This window comes from Solanum verrucosum, unplaced genomic scaffold (assembly GCF_900185275.1).
Source record: "Solanum verrucosum unplaced genomic scaffold, falcon-dt-bn FXZP01000253.1, whole genome shotgun sequence".
NCBI classification, from domain to species: Eukaryota; Viridiplantae; Streptophyta; class Magnoliopsida; order Solanales; family Solanaceae; genus Solanum; species Solanum verrucosum.
In genome coordinates, this window is record NW_026019984.1 from 2632157 (window position 1) to 2654305 (window position 22149).

General features: G+C 32.7%; 3 protein-coding genes across 3 annotated transcripts in view; 1 reads left to right on the forward strand and 2 right to left on the reverse strand.

Moving 5' to 3' along the window:
- The window catches only part of LOC125818164 (uncharacterized), a 231733-nt gene that overhangs the window by 203172 nt on the left and 6412 nt on the right, over positions 1-22149 (reverse strand). The gene's annotated exons all lie outside the window — the stretch shown is intronic.
- LOC125818131 (GABA transporter 1-like) lies at positions 4986-11260 on the forward strand. The gene is made up of 7 exons (XM_049497659.1): positions 4986-5186; positions 6950-7180; positions 8369-8466; positions 9028-9214; positions 9325-9455; positions 9751-9984; positions 10766-11260. Exons 1-7 carry the CDS (start codon positions 5087-5089, stop codon positions 11144-11146), a joined length of 1362 nt encoding a protein of 453 aa, XP_049353616.1. The 5' UTR covers positions 4986-5086; the 3' UTR covers positions 11147-11260.
- Positions 11452-21082, reverse strand: LOC125818165 (DNA repair protein RAD5A). The gene is made up of 21 exons (XM_049497706.1): positions 20756-21082; positions 20437-20698; positions 19042-19175; positions 18791-18926; positions 18542-18595; positions 18228-18377; positions 17999-18150; positions 17844-17928; positions 17474-17746; positions 17162-17308; positions 16881-17036; positions 15858-15925; positions 15115-15237; positions 14888-14987; positions 14675-14787; positions 13205-13477; positions 12914-13114; positions 12433-12526; positions 12279-12350; positions 12025-12123; positions 11452-11847 (listed from the first exon to the last, which is right to left on the reverse strand). The coding sequence occupies exons 1-21, from the start codon at positions 21061-21063 to the stop codon at positions 11725-11727; spliced, it is 3123 nt and encodes a 1040-aa protein (XP_049353663.1). The 5' UTR covers positions 21064-21082; the 3' UTR covers positions 11452-11724.

A 22149-nucleotide genomic window follows, 5' to 3' on the forward strand; every position in this document is an offset into this window, starting at 1 on the left:
AAACCCTACACAAGTACAATGATTGTTATCCTCTATTTTTAAAAATGTATTTATACCTCTTATATAATGAAAATCTACACAAATGAACATGTTTGAACTAAATAAACTCAAGTTAATTTGAAGTGTGAACAATAGAAAAGCAAGCTAGAATAAGAATGAGAAATGTAACAAATAATATAATTTTAAAAAAATACAAATACATAAATGCTTAAGAACTATCAAAGATACACATTTCAGAAAAATATTTATTCTCTTTTTAATTAAAGGCGCGAATAAAACAAAATCAACAAAATATTTATACCTCATGATCTTTTCAAAACTCAATATTGTGTAAAATATTTATAGTCTACGAGGTATAAGTATTTGATTTTAAAATACAACGAAATTATTTAGGGAAAATTGTATATAATAGCAAACTATTAATTTAAATTAAATGTTATAAATATAGTTTGATTTAATTGTACCCCATAGCAAATTGTTGCTATTTCGCCTCTCTCCTGTGAATCTCGCTCGCCACTCTCGTTCTCTCCCTCGCCTCTCTCGCCACTCTCGTTCTCTCCCTCGCCTCTCTCGCCACTCTCGTTCTCTCCCTCGCCTCTCTCGCTTTTTATACAAATGCAAATGTATAAAATGTGTTTGTGTTTGTAAAGCGAGAGAAAATTGTATATATACATATATTTTCGTTCCCCTCTCTCCCCTCTCCCAGATCTTGCTCGCCACTCTCCCATATCTTGCTCGCTCACTCGCCTCTCTCACTTTATACAAAAACACAAATGTATAAAATGCGTTTGTATTTGTATAAAGTGAGAGAAAATTGTATATATACATATATTTGTATATATACATATATTTTCATTCCCCTCTCTCCCCTCTCCCAGATCTCACTCGCCACTCTCCCAGATCTCGCTCGCCACTCTTTCAGATCTCGCTCGCTCGCTCGTCTCTCTCACTTTATACAAATACAAATGTATACATTGTGTTTGTGTTTGTATTAAGCGAGAGAAAATTGTATATACAAATACAAATGCATATATTTTCGTCCTATACACTTATGATTATACAAATACGATCTTCCCCTGCCCAACTTTCTTTTGTCTTTCTCTCTTTCTCGCTTTATACAAACACAGATTATACAATTGATCTTTTGTATATGTATACCAAAGCAGATTATACAATTGTTTTCTTTTGTATATGTATAGCGAAATTATACAACTGCTTTCTTTTGTATATGTATAGCGAAATATACATATTTATGTTTGTTATGGAGCGCAATTATGCAAACTATACCTATAACTTACAAATATGATTTTTGTGTTTGTTATATGTGAAAGTTGCTCAATTATTTATCATTAAATCATTTTTAGATGGGCCTGTCTAAAATCTTGTTGACTTCGAAAATTGGCCCAATAACAAGAAAATGGGCTTTTTAATAAGGCCTTTAAAGCTGGTTTCGGCCCTTTTTAAAAATAAATAAATTGTGTAGGCTGATTTACGGAAATATCCTTTTTTTTAAAAGTTGTCATTTAGATTTTTCTCTTATTTTTAAAAGTTGACCAAATATACTTTTAACAGTTTATCATAAAACGTTAAACTCAAGTTTAATGTTTGTTCATACATTTCTCAATATTACAAACAAAATAGTGTGCTATTGTCTAACTTTTTCAATAACTAACAAAACTTTAGACAATGATATTTTAACGTTTTGTCATAAGATTTTTAGGTTGCTCGAAATGAATTTATAGATCGTGATCCAAATCCAAAAGGTCTATAAATAGCAAGAAATATTAAAAGAAAAAAGAGTCATTTTTTTACTATAAGAAAAGGTCCATAGGTTGAAGGCCTTGACTATATGGCCCATCTAAGATTGGGCTTAATTAGTATGTTGCGAAGAATAGACAACATAAGAGAATTTGAAGGGAGACCGATTATTTTGTAAAAACTTTACGAGGTATTCTATTTAGACATCGTTATTTAATCTATACCTATTTTTAGAATATTTTGTACACTTTTTATTGTGAAATTACTTTAGATATACGACGTTTGAAAGTGTAACCTTAGACAACATATGATTGATGTTCAGACATTTCTGATTGAGTTTTAGTCATATGTGCATGAATTTCAAGTGAAAATAACTGAATTCAGCGACATATGATTGAAATTCAGACAAAAATGATTAAACTTCAGACGAAATTGACTAAATTTAAACCATATGTGTTTGGACTTTAGCCTTATGGACATCACATACGCCACGTATCTGGTGTTGTTTCAAAGTGAACATACTTGTAAAATTTTACACATTACAGTAAATATAGGCTGATAATTATACTTGAGAATTGAGTTTATTAAATGAAAACACTAGCTAAAACTTGGGTCACTTAACAATTTATTTCACCTCAATATGTTCTAAAGATGGGAAGTGGAAGGTACCCCACAAAAGTGGAATTTTACTATGCGAATTCTTATTAATTGAAGTTCAAAACAAGTATCGAATATCATGTAGAGGATTAAAATAAATCAAAAGGTGATGTAGGAAAATAAAATTCTACATTGTTTGTATGTGTTGAAGTTAAACTTATGAAATTTAGGTGTGACATCAACCAGTTTGAAGGCATTTAACTTTGATTTATAAGTAAAAAGTTTACACAATTTTCAACATATTTACATGATACGCAGAAGGTTAACTAAAAAAAAGTGGTAACTTTAAAAAAAATTGTACCAACAAATTCATAAAACAACACTTTCGAATTTCTTTAAATAGAATATTAGGAGAAGTTACATAAAGTATAATATTTACCTTCAAATAGATTTATGTCTTAAACATAGATAATCCCTTAACGGTGTCCACTAATTTCTGTTTTAGACATTACTTGATGCTAGTTTCAATCATAACATTCAAACTTTAACAAATGTGTACTTATTAGACGCAAGTTGACAATAATGGAACAATGACATATGTGACATGTGGATCCAAATAATTCTAAAAATTTAATTCAGAATTAATTAGACAAGAAAAGTGAAAAATCATAACAAAATTTTTTGTTTTGGGCTATTACTTCACCAAGCCGACTAGCATTTTCTTTTCACTTTATAATTAATCTTAAAAATATTATTTGAACCCCACCTCTTCTCCTTATACTTCTTCCCCTCGAGACCTCTCCTCTATCGTTGTTAAAAATATTTTTTGGTTTGTGGGAATCGGGGGAGGGGTTTTTTTTTGCTGAGTTAATTTTGTTTTCTTAATTATTTACATCATAACCAAGTGTCCAAGTTAGAAAAAAATAAAATTATTATATGCGATCAAAAGCAAATGTAAATTTATTTTTTGTGTCACATCATCATGAGATATTTATTAGGTACATATTTGTTATTATTAAAGTATTTAAATGATCACATAAAATAATTAAAATATCTATAAATTAGCCCATATTTATATATAGGATTCCAATTTTCACAAAATAAGAAATGATACAGGCGTAGTTGTTTTGATAGCTTATTGACTATGCAAGTTTGAATTTTCTACTTCCCCATTTGTTGTTGGATTATCCATATGTAAGTAAAGGATGTTGTTGGTCTAGTTATTTTCGGAGACAGCTAGAAATTTTATTAAAGATGTTCAAAATTTATGTATTTATAAAAAATAATTTTTTATTTATATACTTTATATAATTTTTAAAATATATATAATATAATTTTTTTGACAAAATCATTCGACAGGTTATTCTTCACTATATGTAGCTAGTTATTATCGATGACAGAGTCAAAAATTTCAATAAAGAAACCAGATATACTATATTTGAGAATAGAATTTATACTTCTCTTATATTAAAGAGATTCAGTAAACATAATTGTCGTTGATTGGAAAGAAAAACAAAAACTAAAGACCCCAACCTATTAGTTGATCACTTTTAATTTCGTTGCGGTGCGATATAATGATCAATAAAGTGGACAAAAATCATAGGAGACTCTAGTTCAAATTTCAATAGAGACAAAAATATTGATAAATTGATTTCTCTATATATATGTAGTCTCAATGAACAAAGTTACTCGATATATAACTGTACTGACAGAAAATAACAAGCACTTTATATAGAATAGTCAAGATATTCACACATTAATCCAAAAACCATTATCATAAGAACATAGTTACTCGATAACCATGCTGACGAAAAATAACAAATACTTGATATAGAATAGTCAAGATGTGCACTCATTAATCGTAAAATCATCATTATAATATAATATAATTTATATATATATATATATATATTGATGAAATCATTCAACTGATCACTCTTCACTATATCTAGCTATGTCATAGTTATTATCAACAGCAGAGTCAACAGTTTCAATATTGCCTGGTGTTGATTCGGCAATTTGCATCTCTTGAGAATATAATTTATACTTCTCTTATGTTAAAAGAGATTCAATAAAAATAACTTCGTTATTGATTATTTTTTAAAAGAAAAACTAAAAACCCCAACCTATTAGTTGATTAATTCTGATCCCATTGAGGTCTGATACAATGATCAATAAAGTGAACAAAAATCGTAGGAGACTTGTGTTTGAATTTCAACTAAGACAAAAATATTTGTCAATCAATTTCTCTTTATATGTCTGATCTTATTAACAGATTTATTCGATAACTATGCTGACCGAAAGTAACAAGTATTTACATAGAATAGTAATTTAGAAACCATTATCATAAGAACAAAGTTACTCGATAATCTTGCTGACAGAAAATAACAAGCACTTGATAGAGAATAGTCAAGATGTGAACTCATTAATCATGAAACCATCATTATAAGCAAAATAAAGAACACAAAAATACGCAATCACCATCCCCAAATTTTAAAAAAAAAAGGTGCATATAATTGGAAACAAGTGGGGTTGGGTGGGTGGGTAGATAGTTGCTAGATATATCTCTATATATACATAAGCTTCCATATTGTCAGAACTTGCTTCATCATCATCATCTTCCCCATTATCATCTCCACTCCATTAAACCTCATCAATATTTATAAAAAATAATAAGATAATATATAAATAATTATTATACAAATACAAATTATAAATATACGAGAGAAAAATGGGAACAGAGTTTATTGATAATGTTTCTTCATCACATGAATATCATGATCATGAAAAAGAGCTTGATGCTGGTGCCCTCTTTGTTCTCAAATCCAAAGGTAATTATATTTCTTTATTCTATGTTCAATATTAATAATTACTTCATATTTATAATTAGTATATCTTTCTCCCTTTCTCTTGTTTGTTTTGATTTCTATTTTCTCTAATCGAGGTTGCAGTGAAATGAATATGATTCTTCAATATTTGATTAGAAGTTTCACATATTAATATTGGAATGAAAAAATTGAGTAAAATTCACACATATCTATTTTTAGTTGTATTTATAATTGAAAAATAATCACTATTATGAAATTTTAAGCTAATGGTGAATGCTATTTCTAAAAATAATTTATTTATTTCTGGTGAGAAGTGATCCCTTGTACGAGGTCTTTACTCAAAGTGAATTCAGATTAATTATGAATGCTCTACGAAACTAATAATGGACATGGAGTGAAAATTAAAAAATTGACTCAATTTTCTTAAGACTTACTATGCATAGTTGGATATTTATTTTCGACTAATCATGTGGTATATACCGACTATTATATGGTTTAATAATTGTATTAGGATAGATTGTCTACATAATTATTTTTCGAATCTTATTAACAGAAGATGCTTTGTTGAACTGTCCGACTACCCTTATATACTTTTTCAATTAATAGAAAAATATCACACAAGTAAGAAGATTCTTTTATTAACACTATATATAGATTCTTTCAATTTATTTGGACTTTCATATAATAATTAAAACAAAAATTTCAAACTTTCATACTTTGGGAGTTGGATGTTTTTTGTCACTTACTTTGATTTCCATATTAGTATGTGTCGTAAGTTCATCAACTATTTATCATTAATTAATTAATGTGTTAAAACTTTAACTAAATTTTGATGGTCATCAAAATAATTATATAAAAATGATTTTTTACTATTTATTTATTTGGCCAAACTTGTCATTTTCTATGACACATGATACTATATATCTCGTTGGGGCACACACTTACAACTGGTCATCAATATATAGTATATAGTATTATATTATTTTAATAGGAAAAAAATCTGAAATATATCCAAATTTTGATCGAAATTGATGTAACAATATCGAACTTTGGAAAGGACCTTTTACCCTGCACTATTTAATAGTGTATTTTAAAGGTATATATGTGTCCACGTGGACATCATAAATACTGCATCATTATAAATAGTAACGTGTCCACGTGGGCACATATATACCTTTAAAATACACTATTAAATAGTGCAGGGGGTAAAAGGTCTTCCATAAAGTTTGGTATCATAATAGCAATTTCGGCCAAAGTTAGAATATTTTTCAGACCATTTTCTCTATTTTAATTGATTATATCATATTTGATTATTACATAATTTCACAGATCAACTGTTTAAAAAAAGATTTGTGGTAGAGTTATTAAAAAAAAAGAAGATAAATAATGAAATAATTATTAAATAAAAAAAATTAACAACAAGATCACATTAAATTGGTCCGTACATATAAAATGAGATTTTTTTTCTTATAATTCATTAGACTTATTTTCTTTGTTAGAAAAATTCAAATATTATTAAATTTGCTGAAAAACATCACCTACTTCCCACAGTGAAATTAATGTCTTATTTTAAATTGTCAAATTTTCAGCCGAATTTTCTGTTTTCTTTTTGTCCTTTTATTTTAAAAATATATATATAAAGTCAATATGCTTGGCTAAGTTTAGCTTCAATGCTGACAGAGTCGTCATTCTTGTTTAAAAAGTGTCAATTAACGTTTTTATTTTATTTATATATATTAATTTTTTTATATTTTGAATATTTACAGGATCATGGGTGCATTGTGGTTACCACTTGTCAACTTCAATTGTAGCTCCACCATTGTTAAGTCTTCCATTTGCTTTTGCTTCACTTGGTTGGTGGGGTGGAATTTTATGTTTGGTGATTGGAGCTCTTGTCACATTCTATTCATACAACCTCTTGTCCATGGTCCTTGAACACCATGCTCACCTAGGTCGCCGCCATCTTCGCTTCCGCGATATGGCCAACGACATTTTAGGTACGTACATAACGAGGCCTAATACACTTTTATACTATCATATCATCTGAAAGTCAAATTATAAGATACAGTACATCTATCCTCTATCCTCGCTTCACCCTTCCTATTATTAATTAAAGGGAAAAAAGACAAATATACCTCCAAACTATCGTAAATGATATACAGATATCCACCGTCATATTTTTGAGACATTGGTTCCCCTGTCGTCCAAAAATTAGAGCATATATACCCTTTTATAGTGAAGGGCATATATGCTCTAGTTTTTGGACGGCAAGAGCACTAATATCCTAAAATTATGACGAAGGGGTATCTGCATATCATTTACGATAATTCGAAGGTATATTTATCATTTTTCCCTTAATTAAAATAGATGTCTTCAACTTTGCATGTCTTTTATATTAAAAAAAAAAATATATGCCTCAATAGGAGAAAGCGCTGACAATTATATAAATAGAAAGGGGTCCATGTAGGCGCGATGAAAACATTGAACATTTTGATAGTATTTAAAAAAAATAAAAAATTATTTTGACAAGTAGGACTATTTTATTAATATGTATATGTATATATAAAGTTTTCAAAAATTATTATATTGATTATATGTATTTTCACACTATATGTATAGGATCCAAAATTTCATATCCAATATTGTAACCTTTTTGGGTTGCGTGCATCTTTTTCTTTTTTTTTATGAGATTTTCTTTTTGAGTAGCCACCAAATTTGAAAAGTCATACTAACTAATTAATTTTTTGATTGAAACACAATTTAAAATTAGAGTTTAACTTCTATAGTGACAAGGTCAAAGAATTATAATGTTAATAAATCATGATGTTTGACAGTAACACTAAGAGAGAGAGACAATTTGATATATTAAGTTTTTATTATACGTAGAGTTTGCAAAATATTAAATCACAAAGGTTTAAAATATACAGTTTTATGATACATTTTTACGAAAGATTATTTTGATAGCTCGAATTCGTAAAAATATCATATGTGATTGTACGTATATATAGCCTAAAGTCAAACTATTATTTTGACCCACCTACTGCATTTAGCACAATCTTTTTCTGTTGTCCATAAAAATATAATTTCCTTTTTCTTTGGGTCCATAATTGCCACTTGATTCTTGACACTTAAATAATTTATTTATAGAAAACAACAAAATCTCACTATATATTAAATTTTCACAGGACCAAGGTGGGGCAGATATTATGTTGGACCAATTCAATTTATGGTATGCTATGGTGCAGTAATAGGCTCCACTCTTCTAGGAGGACAATGTATGAAGGTGAGTTCTTGAAATAAAACTAAGACCAAATTTATTGTCGTGGAGTTTCAAATTTCATAAGATCAAACTCGTAGACATTAGTAAAAATTTTAAGATAAGGCCGAAAAGTGTTTAGTGAGATTTAACTTATTTTTACTTTTTAATAATTGTTGTCATGAAGTTATACCTGTGAAACTTGAAACTTCATAGTTATGGCTATTTTTTAAAACATGGTCAGAAAATTGCTAGTGAACGTTGTTTCTACTTTTCAATTATAGCTACTTTTACAGATAAGTTTGAAATTTATATAGCTACTTTTAAAGATATGGCCAAAAAAATAGCCGTGTACTATATTTTTACTTTTCAACCATCGTCATGGAGTTTCACCTATGAAAGTTGAAACTTCGTGACAGTGATTATTTTTCAAAGACAGATAAATGAACAACATTTTTACTTTTAAAATGTTAAACTTTGCATACTGTCAATGTGTACGACTTAATTTTAACTTTGAAAGAATAGAAAAATAATTTACTTATAATATTTTTTTCACCTTTTTTTATTTTTTATTTTTTATTTTTGCAGGCAATTTACTTGCTATTAAACCCAAATGGAGCTATGAAGTTATATCAATTTGTAGTAATATTTGGTGGCTTGATGTTGATTTTAGCTCAAATGCCATCATTTCACTCACTTAGACATATCAACTTAATTTCTCTTCTACTTTGTCTTGCTTATAGTGCTTGTGCCACTGCTGGTTCCATTTACATAGGTATAAATTAATTTCTATTGCAAAATATATATATCGTCAGATTTTTCTATAATAGTTATTTTCGATAATAAGAATTCACTATAATGATTTTTTGTTATATATTTTGCTAGGAAATTCATCCAAGGGGCCTAATAAGGACTATTCAATTAGCAGTGATAAAGAAACACAAATTTTTGGAGTTTTTAATGCAATAGCTATTATTGCCACCACATTTGGAAATGGCATTATTCCTGAAATTCAGGTTAGCTTGTGTTTTCACCTCACTATTCCATATTATCTATCGGTTAACTCGATCTTTTTACCCGTGTTAAACATGGACGAACCAAATATTTTATCTATTTTTATTTAAAAGATTTTTTGACCTGACCATATCTAATCTGACTCCACCTTTTATCACTCCTAGTACATAATTTGTTTTTTTTTCTTATCGAGTCTTACCAATATATATACATATCTAACTATGTACCAATCTAGACGAGTTGTATGAATTATATTTTTATAGACGATATTTGACGATCTTAATATGATTATTACAGGCAACGATAGCGCCCCCGGTGAAAGGAAAAATGTTCAAAGGGCTTTGCATTTGTTATGCAATGCTTTCAACAACTTTCTTCAGTGTGGCTATTTCTGGATATTGGGCCTTTGGTAACCAAGCTGAGGGCCTCATTCTAAGCAACTTTACACAAAATGGCCTCAATTTAGTCCCAAAATCATTTATCTTGATAACCAACATCTTCACAATTCTTCAATTGTCTGCTGTTGCTGTGGTATGTTATACATTATATTGCTTTGTTATTATCCACGTATCAGATGTCCAGTATAAAACGGGTTGAAATTTCACAAATAGCCACTTTTCAGTCTTTGAAATTGAAAAAATAGTCATTGTCACTGAGTTTTAAATTTCACATGTGAATGTTTGTCACTATACACATGTGAAATTGAAACTCCAGTATGGCTATTTTTTAAAGACATGACTGAAAAGTAGCTAGCGAACAATATTTCATCATCCTAAACGTGCGGGAGTCTTACAAAGCCCCACATTTGACCACGTACCGCATGTCCAGTATAGAACGGGGTAAATTTCACAAATAGCCACTTTTCCGTCTCTTGAATTGAAAAAATAGTCATTGTGGTGGAGTTTTAAATTCACAGGTGAATGTTTGTCCAAGAGCTATACATATGAAATTGAAACTCCATTGACCATTATGATGGCTATTTTTCAACGACGTGACGGAAAAGTAGCTAGCGAACATGCGGGAATCTTACAAAGTCCCACGTTTGTTGAGGAATTATAGTATTTTCTCTTTATAGGGTCGTGATCAATCTTTACCTCATGAACTAGCTTTTAAAATTGAGTCAGATTCAAAATTCATTTTCTTAACAAATGAAATTAGTTTTACAAAACAATCTACTACAATAGGTTATATTATACAAACTTGCATAAACTATTTACACTATCGACATATATAAGTTTATAATCCGTATGAATACATTATACATTTACTATACACTAGCACGATTACAACTAATTTGGTCTGTATTTTGCAGGTATACTTGCAACCAACAAACGAAGTACTCGAAAGGACATTTGCAGATGCTAAGAGCAGTGAATTTTCAACTCGAAATGTGATCCCACGTCTAATTTCTCGATCAATTTCAGTCATCATAGCGACTACAATCGCAGCAATGCTTCCATTTTTCGGAGACATCAATGCAGTAATCGGGGCATTTGGCTTCTTGCCTCTTGATTTTGTGTTGCCTGTGATTTTCTTCAATTTGACATTCAAACCATCAAAGAAGAAGCCAATCTATTGGCTTAACATGGCAATAGCAGTGTTTTTTTCAATCTTAGGAGTCATAGCTGCAGTTGCTGCTGTTAGACAAATTAGTCTTGATGCTAAAACATATCGATTATTCGCAAATGTTTAAGCAAAAGAACCTTATACGTTCAGAATATTGTCAATGATAAATTTTATATGCTAAAACAACACGCATTTATTTAGTCCCTGTATAGAAATAGGGGTGAATGTATTATTTATAGAGAATTTATAATCACTGGTTTCAAATTACACGTTACAAATAATCTGCATACAAGTTTTGTTGATTGGGAAAAGGTTATAAATTTTACATATGACTTTCTGCAGCTTGGAAGCTACATTGACAAAATTATTCATTACTTACAAATTTGTTTAAGCTGGTGAAGCCAGGATATATTTTTACAACAGTGAAGTAGAAATACACATCCCCGAATGCTAGTTACATTCGCGCTCCTGGAAACTGCTTCAGCGAAAAATTGGAACACTGATAGCAATGTAGCTGTAGCTTGCTCAGAAAATTAAATCAGTTGTAACCAATGGAACGATCACTTTTCAACACTCGAGATTCTTGAGGCCTCCAAAATAAGCCAGTGTGTCAGAAGCAGAATGAAATGATCTGATATGTTGTTTGTGAATCTACAATCTGAAGAGCCAGAGGCAACATTTTTGGCATAATTAGTTGTCTATTTTCTATGCGAAAAGCATCTTGAGTTCCTCAATTCTTGCAGTCCGAACTTCTTGGTCGGTCAAAGCACCAGAAATCATCCGTTGCTTCCTAGCTTGGACTGCCTCCATTCTTTCCTCTACTGAACCCTGCCAGCAGCAAAATATGCATGCAAGGGTTCGATGACTTTATGAACATGGTTAAGCACTCAAGGTGCAGTAGAGCATACATATGATTTCAGGTAAAGCATTTCTCAAAGAAGGTGATATTGTAACATGGTGATCCAATTAACAAGTCCTAGTTAAGGAGAAAGGTGTTTAGCATACCTTCACAATGAATCGTTTGATCATTACTTGCTTAGTTTGTCCAATACGATGAACACGCATGACCGCTTGTTCCTCAACAGCTGGATTCCACCAAGGATCCTAGAGATGGTAGGCAAAGATGAAAACTGTATATATTTGACGACAATAGAATCGCAGAAAAATAGATGCATACAAACAGTACACATCATGGGGCCATCAAAGTTCTTTGTAAAGAAAGGACAGCACAACATCTAAAGCCACAAGGAGACAAGTACCATGACAAAAGCATTAGATGCAGCCGTCAGGTTTATCCCAACACCACCAGCCTTCAATGACATTAGCAACACCTATACAATATTCAAATTAATTATAACAGCATAACTAATTAATACAAATATTATAACCAAAGAGGCAGCAACGATGACAAACCGATATGTCATCCTCTTCTGAGAACTTCTTTATAACTTTCTCACGTTGTTGTTGGTTTAACGTCCCATCAAGGCGAACAAATGGAATACTACTACTGCACAAGTAAGGAAGTAAAAAAATAAACTAACTTAAAAATAAAGTATGCAAAATATGAAAAAGACTTGCAAAAGGCAATTGACAAATCAATTGAACTTCAAATGTTTAACAGGAGGTTTCAACAAATGGTGGGAAAAGAATCATCACCTAAATAAAGAAAATTTTCAAGAATTTGCAACACTGGAAATCTTTCAGTTTCAGTATCCTTATAAGCATGCATACCAAGACTACTACAATTACTTAGTTTGCTATAAATAGATAATACCATGATGTTCATGGAGTTTCTTATTGTAAAGTTACCTTAAAAGACAAAGAAGTTGCAAAACACAGTTTAAAAAGCTTATAAGTTCTTCAGATTCTAACATGAACAGAAATGTGGTGGTACCGAGAAAGAGGAATCTGCAGTAGATCTAAGAAGGCAGTCCACTGACTAAAAACAATGCTTTTGGAGCCAACAGAATGAAGACGTTTTAATTCAAACAACAAGGCAGATACTTTTGATGACTCCACCCAATTCTTTTCAACATCAACCTGAAAGCGGTTGTCTGACGGGGCTGTTATAAGCTCCTGCCTACTGACAGTGTTTCTGCAGAAGTCGAATTTATATAATGTCAAATATGCAGTTGATCTCATCGTATACAGTCATGTTCTTTAGTAAACACTTGTAGGAAAATACCTACAAACAGGACAGAGGCCTGAATTAGAACTTCGCCAGCTTGCCAAGAGACACTCTCGACATAACCTATGAGCACATGGAGTCAACACCGCATCTTCAAAAGCTTCAAGACAAATAGGGCATTCACCCTGTTCTCCATTCCGCAACTCTTCCACAACCTCCTGAATATAGGCACGTGAAGGGACATCCTTGCCTTCTCCAGTCTCCTTACCACCCTTAAGGAAACGTTTAGCAAGCTTATTCAGATCAGAGAATTCTTGAGTATCACCTCGACTGGTCAAAAATAAACCCCATCAGCAAATATTACTTAATAGATAATATTTAGTAATTATTAGCTATCAGGTACTCCAGCTGAGTCCACAGTCTAGACACAGAAGCAAGCTATCTAAACAATCCAAAAGATCTGCAAAAACAGTTACACCTGTTACTGTATTATAAGTCAAGGATGATGCCTAAACAAATAAAGATGCTAACAGACTACTTGAAATAAAAAGAAAAAAATCTGAAATAGCACTTGCAAGAAAAACAATGATCACTTTCTAGAAAAACTAGAGTCAATAACCTTTCTGGGCATTGTATTTACTTCATAGAAGTATCTTGGATCCACAATTGCAAAGTTTTTGAAAGATTCACCTTGCTTTTCTTTCAACAAAGAAGCAAAAAAGTGCTTCCATTTTCACTCCAATCAGAAGTTAGAATGGAAGCATGACCCACAAAACCAGAACAAACCGAGAAAGCAACAAAAGAAGAAACAGATAGAAGTCAGAAAGATCCTCCCATAATCCAAAGCATCACAACGCTATTATGTTCACAACTTCCTCTCTCCAAACTCAAAAAATATTCTTCAAGCAACAAATAAGCATGCACCTTACATTTCCTAATTTCCATATGGAACATGCGATAATCCAAGAGCTAGCACACGGCTTGAAGTTCAGAAAAAATTGTATAAATCAAACACTCCCTTTTGTCTGTGTCCTATATCGCCCTCCTATAGTTTGAAATGTTCCTTGACTAAGATATGCAACTTAGTACTAGTACTTTACTTTACATAGTTGCTTCAAATTCACATGTAATATTCATAAATCATAACAAAAAGAAAATGATTCTGAACTCTATTCATTATCAAACCAAGGAGATAATTTTCAATTTATTTCCATTTTTTTAGAATTCCTTAGCAAAAAGACTATTTGAATCCATGTTTATTATGTGAATTAATCGGTCTAACTGAATTACAAAAATTGGTCAAGTTGACCATAATGACTATAGGGACAGAGGGAGTAATGAGAATCACATACATTCAGAAAAAATTTAAACGCCAAACCAAAGCTTGAACTCATCAACACAGAATAAATAAGTGCCTGTTGGAAAGTTACACAACAATTTTTCTGGAGTATAAGTCCATTTAGACAAGAAGAAACCACAGAATAACAAACTCAAAAGATAGATAAGCGCATAAATAAAAGTCCAAACCTCATGACAAGAAACGGATGGTCACAACATTGACGAAGTCGCAAAAGCAACTCCAATATAGAAGCATAGTTGTGGAGAACCCGTCCTTGCTCAACAAACTGATCAAACTTCACCTGATATTGGAGATATAGAACTATTGTAAAGGAAATAAAGGTGCAAAGGGTATCTAAGGATAAAATATTTCATGGGCAGAGTGATCAATGTTGGTAAAACCTTGGATCTTTTATACAAAGCATCATAGAAGTCGCGCTCTGCTTCTGTAAGTTCACAATATATCACTTGAATATCTGCTGGTGGTAGAACTAAAATTGGCCTGCGATGCAATAATACCAGAAGCAATATAACATTTCAATAAACCTAAAAGTAACCATTACAAACGAAACCAAACAACCGAAGACAACAAAGAAATAAGATAAGTGAATCCCAGGGATAATTCCAACCTTCCTTCTCTATCTGTACTAGACTTTGTTCTTCTCAACATAATCAGACTTAATATTGATTGAACCAACTTTAGCCCCCTCTCATCTCCCTCCTCAAAAGGTTTCTGAATAAGCTTGTTCCACCTAAATATGATCAAGCAGACAACAGGTTGAATGTCATTACAGTAACATGAGAAAATTCAATCAACTGTGAAAATAACTCTCACACAGAACTTGGCTTCATATTTCCCTAAATACAAAAAGGAACAGCACTTGTAGCAGCACCACAACCAATCTCCTCATACCAAAATGGCAAGGATCAAGACTGATGCCAGCAAGATTAGTGAGGTTTTAGTTGAAGTCACATCAATGGGTAATTAATTCAAAACGGGGTCATTTAATAGTCATTTTCAAATCTTAATCTGATAACAAGACCATATGAATGAAAAATCAAGCTGTTGTAGATCATTTGACAGATGGGGGCAAACTACAAAGTCACAATAAAAGGTATATACTACAGCCTACACTTTCTACAGCCTCCTATCTAATGCAAGGTGTACTCAACAACAGCATACCCAGTGTACAGAAAGGTAGAGAATCTTAGAAATAGCATCAGTCATCAAGAATTCAACACCCATCTATGACATTTTAGAAACATAATTATATATTCATTCAAAGAATTAAGAGTACCCCTCCAGAGTTTCTGATAAGCTTCATGAAGACAAACAGGTTTGATGGTTATATGCAAGGGATCCACATCTTACCATGCCCAGCTTCCCCATGGTTCGACTCTCAAAAATCTTAGTAGACTGTAAATATCCTCCAGATTGTTCTGTCAGAGGAAAATTGTAAGTCCCATAGCAAAATGAGATGAATATCAATATACCTTCATATGAGCAATGGTAAACAACTATAAGATGGCAACAAATGCTAGATTTAAAGAAATATCCAGAAAATGTCTGAACCAAATTAAGGGGAAACTAGTATATAGCTAAGATTACCTGATCAGATTAGTGGTATTCTCAAGTGTACTAGTAATAATCAGCTGATGGACACCTAACTGAGCAAAAGATATCTCAATCTCATGTATGGTGAAGCTTGCTAAAGGGTCTGATTACCTAAGACCTTGTCCGACAAAACTGCTACATCACTAGGTATCTAGCTATATGGAGCCTTGATAAGATAATTCTTTTAAACTATGATGTTATTCCAAAACTGCAGCATTAGTACCATAGAGATCCAACAACAGACTCAGGACCAGCCAAGAAGGATCTATCTGAAAGAATATGACTGCATATTGGGTAAAAGAGGTGAATATCCGGACAGCTGATAAAAGATAGAGTACTGAAGAACATCAATTTTTTCAAAGATCTATGTTATTTTCCCTCTGGTAAGTAGGTAAAGAAGAGCAGCATGAACTTGTATCTCAACTTACACAGAGAAAAACTAGCATTTACAATCAGTTCGGACAATTTAAGTTTGAACAACTGGTTCAGCTTTGAAACAGAGGACAAAAACTCAAGGTTCAAGGCATGCTTGAAACTTACAAAGTCATTAATATAAGACACATGACCAATCTAGCAATAAAAGAGATGGACCAAAGCTTTAATAATGTAGCATTTGTATGAATCTAACCAATAATTGAATCCAACAGCGTTTACCTCTCTGAGAAGAACTACGAAAATAGCAAAATAGTATGTTTTACTTCGTAGGAAAAAGAAACTTTAATCTCCAAATAATGCTAATAATTTATTATTAACAAATTTTACAACTGTAACACTGGATACCTGGATAGGGGTACCAGTAAGACACCACCGACGGTCAGCAATAAGAGCAGCAGCAGCATTTGAGATTTGGCTTTTAGAAGATTTGATAGTATGTGCCTCATCAAGCACCACTCTAAACCATCTAATAGAGAGAAGGCCCCCACTGTCCTCAGCATTCTACATGAGTACAGAACATAAATGAAGACACAAAGACCTTGACCAAATTAGCACAAAGTAGTAACAACAGGCAAACAAGGTGAACGCAGAAACTAAAACTACAGTTTGAAGAATCAAAAAGATACCTCGGCAGAAAATTCGGAGGCCAACACCCCATATGTCGTTAGCACGACATCACTTCGAGCAAGCACTTTTGCATCCTTTGATCTTGTCTGCCCATAGTAAACATAAACAGATAGAGCCCCAGGTTGTGCATGGGCTTCAATCTCTGCCTACAAGTGACGAATTCATCTTCAGATATCTATATGTAATATGTGAATCCCTTTTATTTTCTTTTGGTTTTGACAATTGTGTAGAGCTGAATATGCCCAATGCACCATATTAGTTCCTAAAAACATAGTCATACTAATTTTCCAGTTGAAGCAGATATGAAGTACCTTCCATTGACCCAGTAGCGTCATTGGACATATAATCAGATTGCCACCAGAGATAAGTATCGGCTTATGTTTCAAAAGCTTATCAAGACTAGAGAATTTTGCAGATTTCTTCGCAAAAGTCGGAGAATGACCTAAGATATTACTAGCTTCTCCATTTTCACTAGACAGCTGACTTGTAGATTGGCTTCCTGATGATCCACCTCTTTCAGAATGACTGAGGAGGAGAGATATAGTCATTATAGTCTTCCCTAGCCCCATGGAATCTGCCAAAATCTTCAGAATATTCTCAAGTCATTTGGTGGATAGTGCATATATACCACCAACAAACAAAATATCCCAAAAAAGTAAAAGAAGCATAGCATCAACATACTCCTCCTCTAGCCATTTCAAGGGTACTTGGAAATTCAGTGGTCGCATCACCCGAAAATGCATTCAAGTAAACAACAAGCTCCCTCCTGAAATGAATATTTAGTGTACAGAATATGAAAATAAATGGTAAAAGCATGTAAGCTAACATTCACATACTCGTCTTTCAGGCGGTAAGCATTCCAACATGGATGCAGAGTTGTTGCTGCTTCATCCGTGTTTCTTCCCCTCTCCAGTTGCGTCATCCAATGAAGCGCCTGCTTCTGATAGGGTCGCAGTTCGCACTGGAGAGTACTTGGTGGCTCCATTTCCTAAAATATGATTGTAAAAGTATCTAATAAGCACAAAGAACTCCATAGGCAAATGAACTATGTTGAGTTGGCCATACCTGTAGCTTCGAGCTATCAGCTAAACCAACAATACAGTCAAGATCAGTATCAGAAATTGACTCATCATCCTCAACTTTATCTCCATCTGCAGATGAGGAGCTTTTGGATAAGTTTGCACGCAATAATGAGGCAGGACCTCCGGAGCTGTCCTGTGGAGACAAATGAAGCATCAAAACTCAACATTTTAATCAGGTGTAGGTCACAGCTGATCTAAGAGAGAGCAATCCTAGAACAACATCTTGCTACTCTACTTTAATAGGATAAAGCGGAGCAAGAGAGAGAGAAGCGAGTGGAAACTCTCTTCTTGTCTTACCTGTTCGTTCAAAGGCCGCTTCCTCGTGTATAAATCAGCTGGAGTAAATTCTGCCTAATGACGATCAAGAAAGAAATTATGAATTAATCTCACTCAATCATCGATGAGATGGACTCTTAGAACTAGGCAGGATATGCTGATTCCGACTGATAAACAAGTTGTCGTAAGAGGGTTATAATTCATAATAACTATGATCAGAAAGCATCAACTATTTCCTAAAGCATAGAGAACCAAGGAAAAAATTATCACCTTCTTAAAAGGAGTAAGCCCGAGCAAATGGAACAAAGTGGGAAGGGGGTGAACAACTGTATCATCTGCGGGACTGCTTCTAGCCTTTAGTGATGTCTGATGGCTTTTACGAAACATGGAACTGTTAATATGCACTCTGCATATAAGGAAAAGTTGATCAAAATCACCACCATCTGTATTGCGTCTCGTGAAACTGGATTCCTCACCTCAAATGTTAAACTACAACACAATTAAAACTACTATCAGAGTACCTGACAGACAAAAGAACAGAGTCCATAATCCCTAATATATTAGGGGCCGATTTGCAACATCCTTCAATTCTAATCTTTTTATCCCTCACCAGAGGCAAAATACATCGAGCCCATTCATTTGGAATACGCCCAATCTGTCATTCCACAACAAACAACCACAAAAAATTAGGCATATCAAACAGAATTCAAATCAAGAAAGTTCTAGCATTCCACTCGGTCACACCCATAAAAAAACTAATTGTCAATAAATTCTTCCTTTCGACCAATTCACTCCATATTCAGACACTCTCTAAAGCAGAACCAGGTGCACCCACTGCCCCAAGCTCAAACAATATTTATGTGTAAGATAACATATATTAAAATGATGCACTACTGCATTTAACCTCTTCTTTTTTCTTTTAAGATCTGGGTGTTCTTCGGACCAACTTGCTCGGATCTTAACTGATCCACCAGGCAGCTTATCCAGCCCAAGAGCAGAAGTTGCCAAGGTAATTCTACCCACTAAGGCTGGAATAGATGGGTTCACAGCAAATGTTGTAGCTTGGATTTGAACATGGGATCACCAAGTTATCACTCACATGCCCCAATGAGTGGTGGATCCAGGATTTAGAAGCAGTGCATTCTGAAATATATACTCCTTTTGTTTCAAATTGTTGGTTTGGTTGGTTTTGATTTAGCACGGAGTTCAAGAAAGTAAATAAGATTTTTGAATCTTGTGGGCTTACATTAAAGATATGTAGAATGTATCAAAATGTCTTTTAATCTTGTAGTCATACACATGTCATGTGGAAAGTTAGAATTAAGGAGTTGCCAATAAAAAAAGAGACATTCTTTTTGAAACGGATTAATAAGGAAAGTAAGACAAACAAATAGAAATGGAGGGAGTATCTTTTTTTTGGTATAGCTGTGCAGTATCTGGTACCTACTGGCCTTACTAATCCGAATCGACCATTCATGGTACCTACGGCCTGACTCTTGGATTCTCTATTCTCCATGCTCGAACACGAGACATCTAGTTAAGGGTAGAGGATCAACTTTCATCTCATTACATTTTTTCGTGGTTCCAAATATATATCTCACTCTATCTATCTATATATATATATATATATATATATATATATATATATATATATAAAGGGTTCAAGCCTAAAGTTGCGGGCTTTGCTGAGCAACAGAAGCCTTCTACATCCCCCACCGGCCTCAACCACTAGATCATCCTCTCCAGGACACAACCATTGTCCTAGATCCACATTGGTTTTGAATGCAACTTGACTAATGTAAAACCTTGGCAACTTCCTTCTTCCATTTTCCTTATATGTTCATTTGGCTAGGGGAATTACATCAAATGCAACAAAATGAGATCGATTTAAAGGAACATAAAGAAGAAAATAGTACCTCTCCACAAGCCTTTGTAGAAAACCTTACAATTTCAGAACACGCAGCTGCTTGACGCCCTCGTCCACCGCCAAACTTCCCAGGTGAAGGTGAACTCAATTTCTTCTCCACTGGGAATGTAAAATCAACTTCATCACCAGGCTTCAAAATCCTCCCTTTACAAGTTGACATACCAGCAACCTCACCACACCCCACATACCACCATTCACTCCCCGTATCACACCCAGTCCTCTTACCCACCAACCCATTACCCCCACACTCACTCCCCAAATCACACCCAGCCCTCTTACCCACCAAACCATTACTCCCCATATCACACCCAGCCCTCTTACCCACCAACCCATTATCCCCAAATTCACTTTCAGTATCCAATTCCTCATTTGAAGAAACTCTACTAATCTCAGCTTCTTTGATCTTACTACTAACATTCCCAGCTTCCGAATTCAAATGGGTATTGCGAATTTCAATTTTCTTGAAACTCGGGGTGTCGAAAATGATGTTTATTGCAGCTGTAGGATCGTTTTTCGCCATGTGAAGTGATCTAATTATGTCCATCTCTGTATATTCATCGCCAACAATTGAACGCACCGTTGAAACAAGCTCCTCAGTGACTTTGATCCCCGCCATTACAATAAATTCCCACAGAAAAAAAGTCCGATAATTACAGTGAAACCCCAATTGATTTTTGAATTTGTTGAAGAAAATAGTGAAAATTTGAAAAACCCTAAACGGGTTTAGAAATGGCGGGTTGGTTTTTTATTTGTTCACGAAAAGAGAAATGCATGCGACTATTTTACAAGTTCCCGCCTAGAAAAACTCCCTCAATTTCTTATTGAAGCTATTGTTCCGACTTTCGACCAATTGAATATGCGATAAAATGTTTCGAAATAATTTTTATGCGTATTTTCATGTGAATCACTAAATATATGTTACTTCATTTGATTATATGTGTTAATCTTAATGCATACTCTGTCTCATATTAGTTATTATTTATCTATATTACTAAAAGTAGGTGTCACAAATTTGTAAAGTTTTTTTTTAAAATGTAAACAAATTGGTAAAATTTGGGATAAATTAATAAAATTATATTTTCATTATGATTTATTAAGAGGCGTATAAAAGAAAAGTGGACAATTAATATGAAACAAAATTCAAAAGGTTCAAGTCATAAAACTTTATTCATGTTTCAAAATAATGTTAATGTGTATAATTAAAGAAAGTGAAACATTTTATTGATTGGTGTATCTACATAACAAACTATTGTAACCACACACACAAAAAAATAATCAAAATATGAATGGAAAGTACTATTTAATAGAAATAATATTTTATATGTTTGATTAAAACAGACTATAATCTAAGTATTTAAATAAAATTTATTGAAAATTTAAGTGATCGTAGATTACGTAATACATGCTTATTTGGTTTCTTTTATTTGATTCATTCACCAAAATATGTTTGCTAGCAACTTCATAATAGTAGTATTGCGGAGCCATAATTTGGAATTCTAGCTTTGTTAGCATCATATATAATTGATGCATCACATGATACATGTATATGACCAATATATATTTAGAAGGTTACTATTTTTATTTATTTATTGTGTTGTTTATAGTATTACACATTAATAACTTTTTTAAAAAAATTAACAATATCATAAAAAAAAAAAATTGGACATAATTATTATAAGAAAATGTTGGATATATGGTAAAA

Bases quoted from the DNA above. Each gene is read 5' to 3' on its own strand.
- LOC125818131 (XM_049497659.1), top strand. From the start codon at position 5,087: ATGGGAACAGAGTTTATTGATAATGTTTCTTCATCACATGAATATCAT. The intron at 7,181-8,368 runs GTACGTACATAA...AAATTTTCACAG, and splicing joins TATGGCCAACGACATTTTAG to GACCAAGGTGGGGCAGATAT. The intron at 9,456-9,750 runs GTTAGCTTGTGT...TGATTATTACAG, and splicing joins GCATTATTCCTGAAATTCAG to GCAACGATAGCGCCCCCGGT.
- LOC125818165 (XM_049497706.1), bottom strand. From the start codon at position 21,063: ATGGCGGGGATCAAAGTCACTGAGGAGCTTGTTTCAACGGTGCGTTCA. The intron at 18,378-18,541 runs GTAAGACAAGAA...TTGTCTCCACAG, and splicing joins AGCGGCCTTTGAACGAACAG to GACAGCTCCGGAGGTCCTGC. The intron at 12,527-12,913 runs GTACCACCACAT...TTACTTGTGCAG, and splicing joins CTGCAGATTCCTCTTTCTCG to TAGTAGTATTCCATTTGTTC.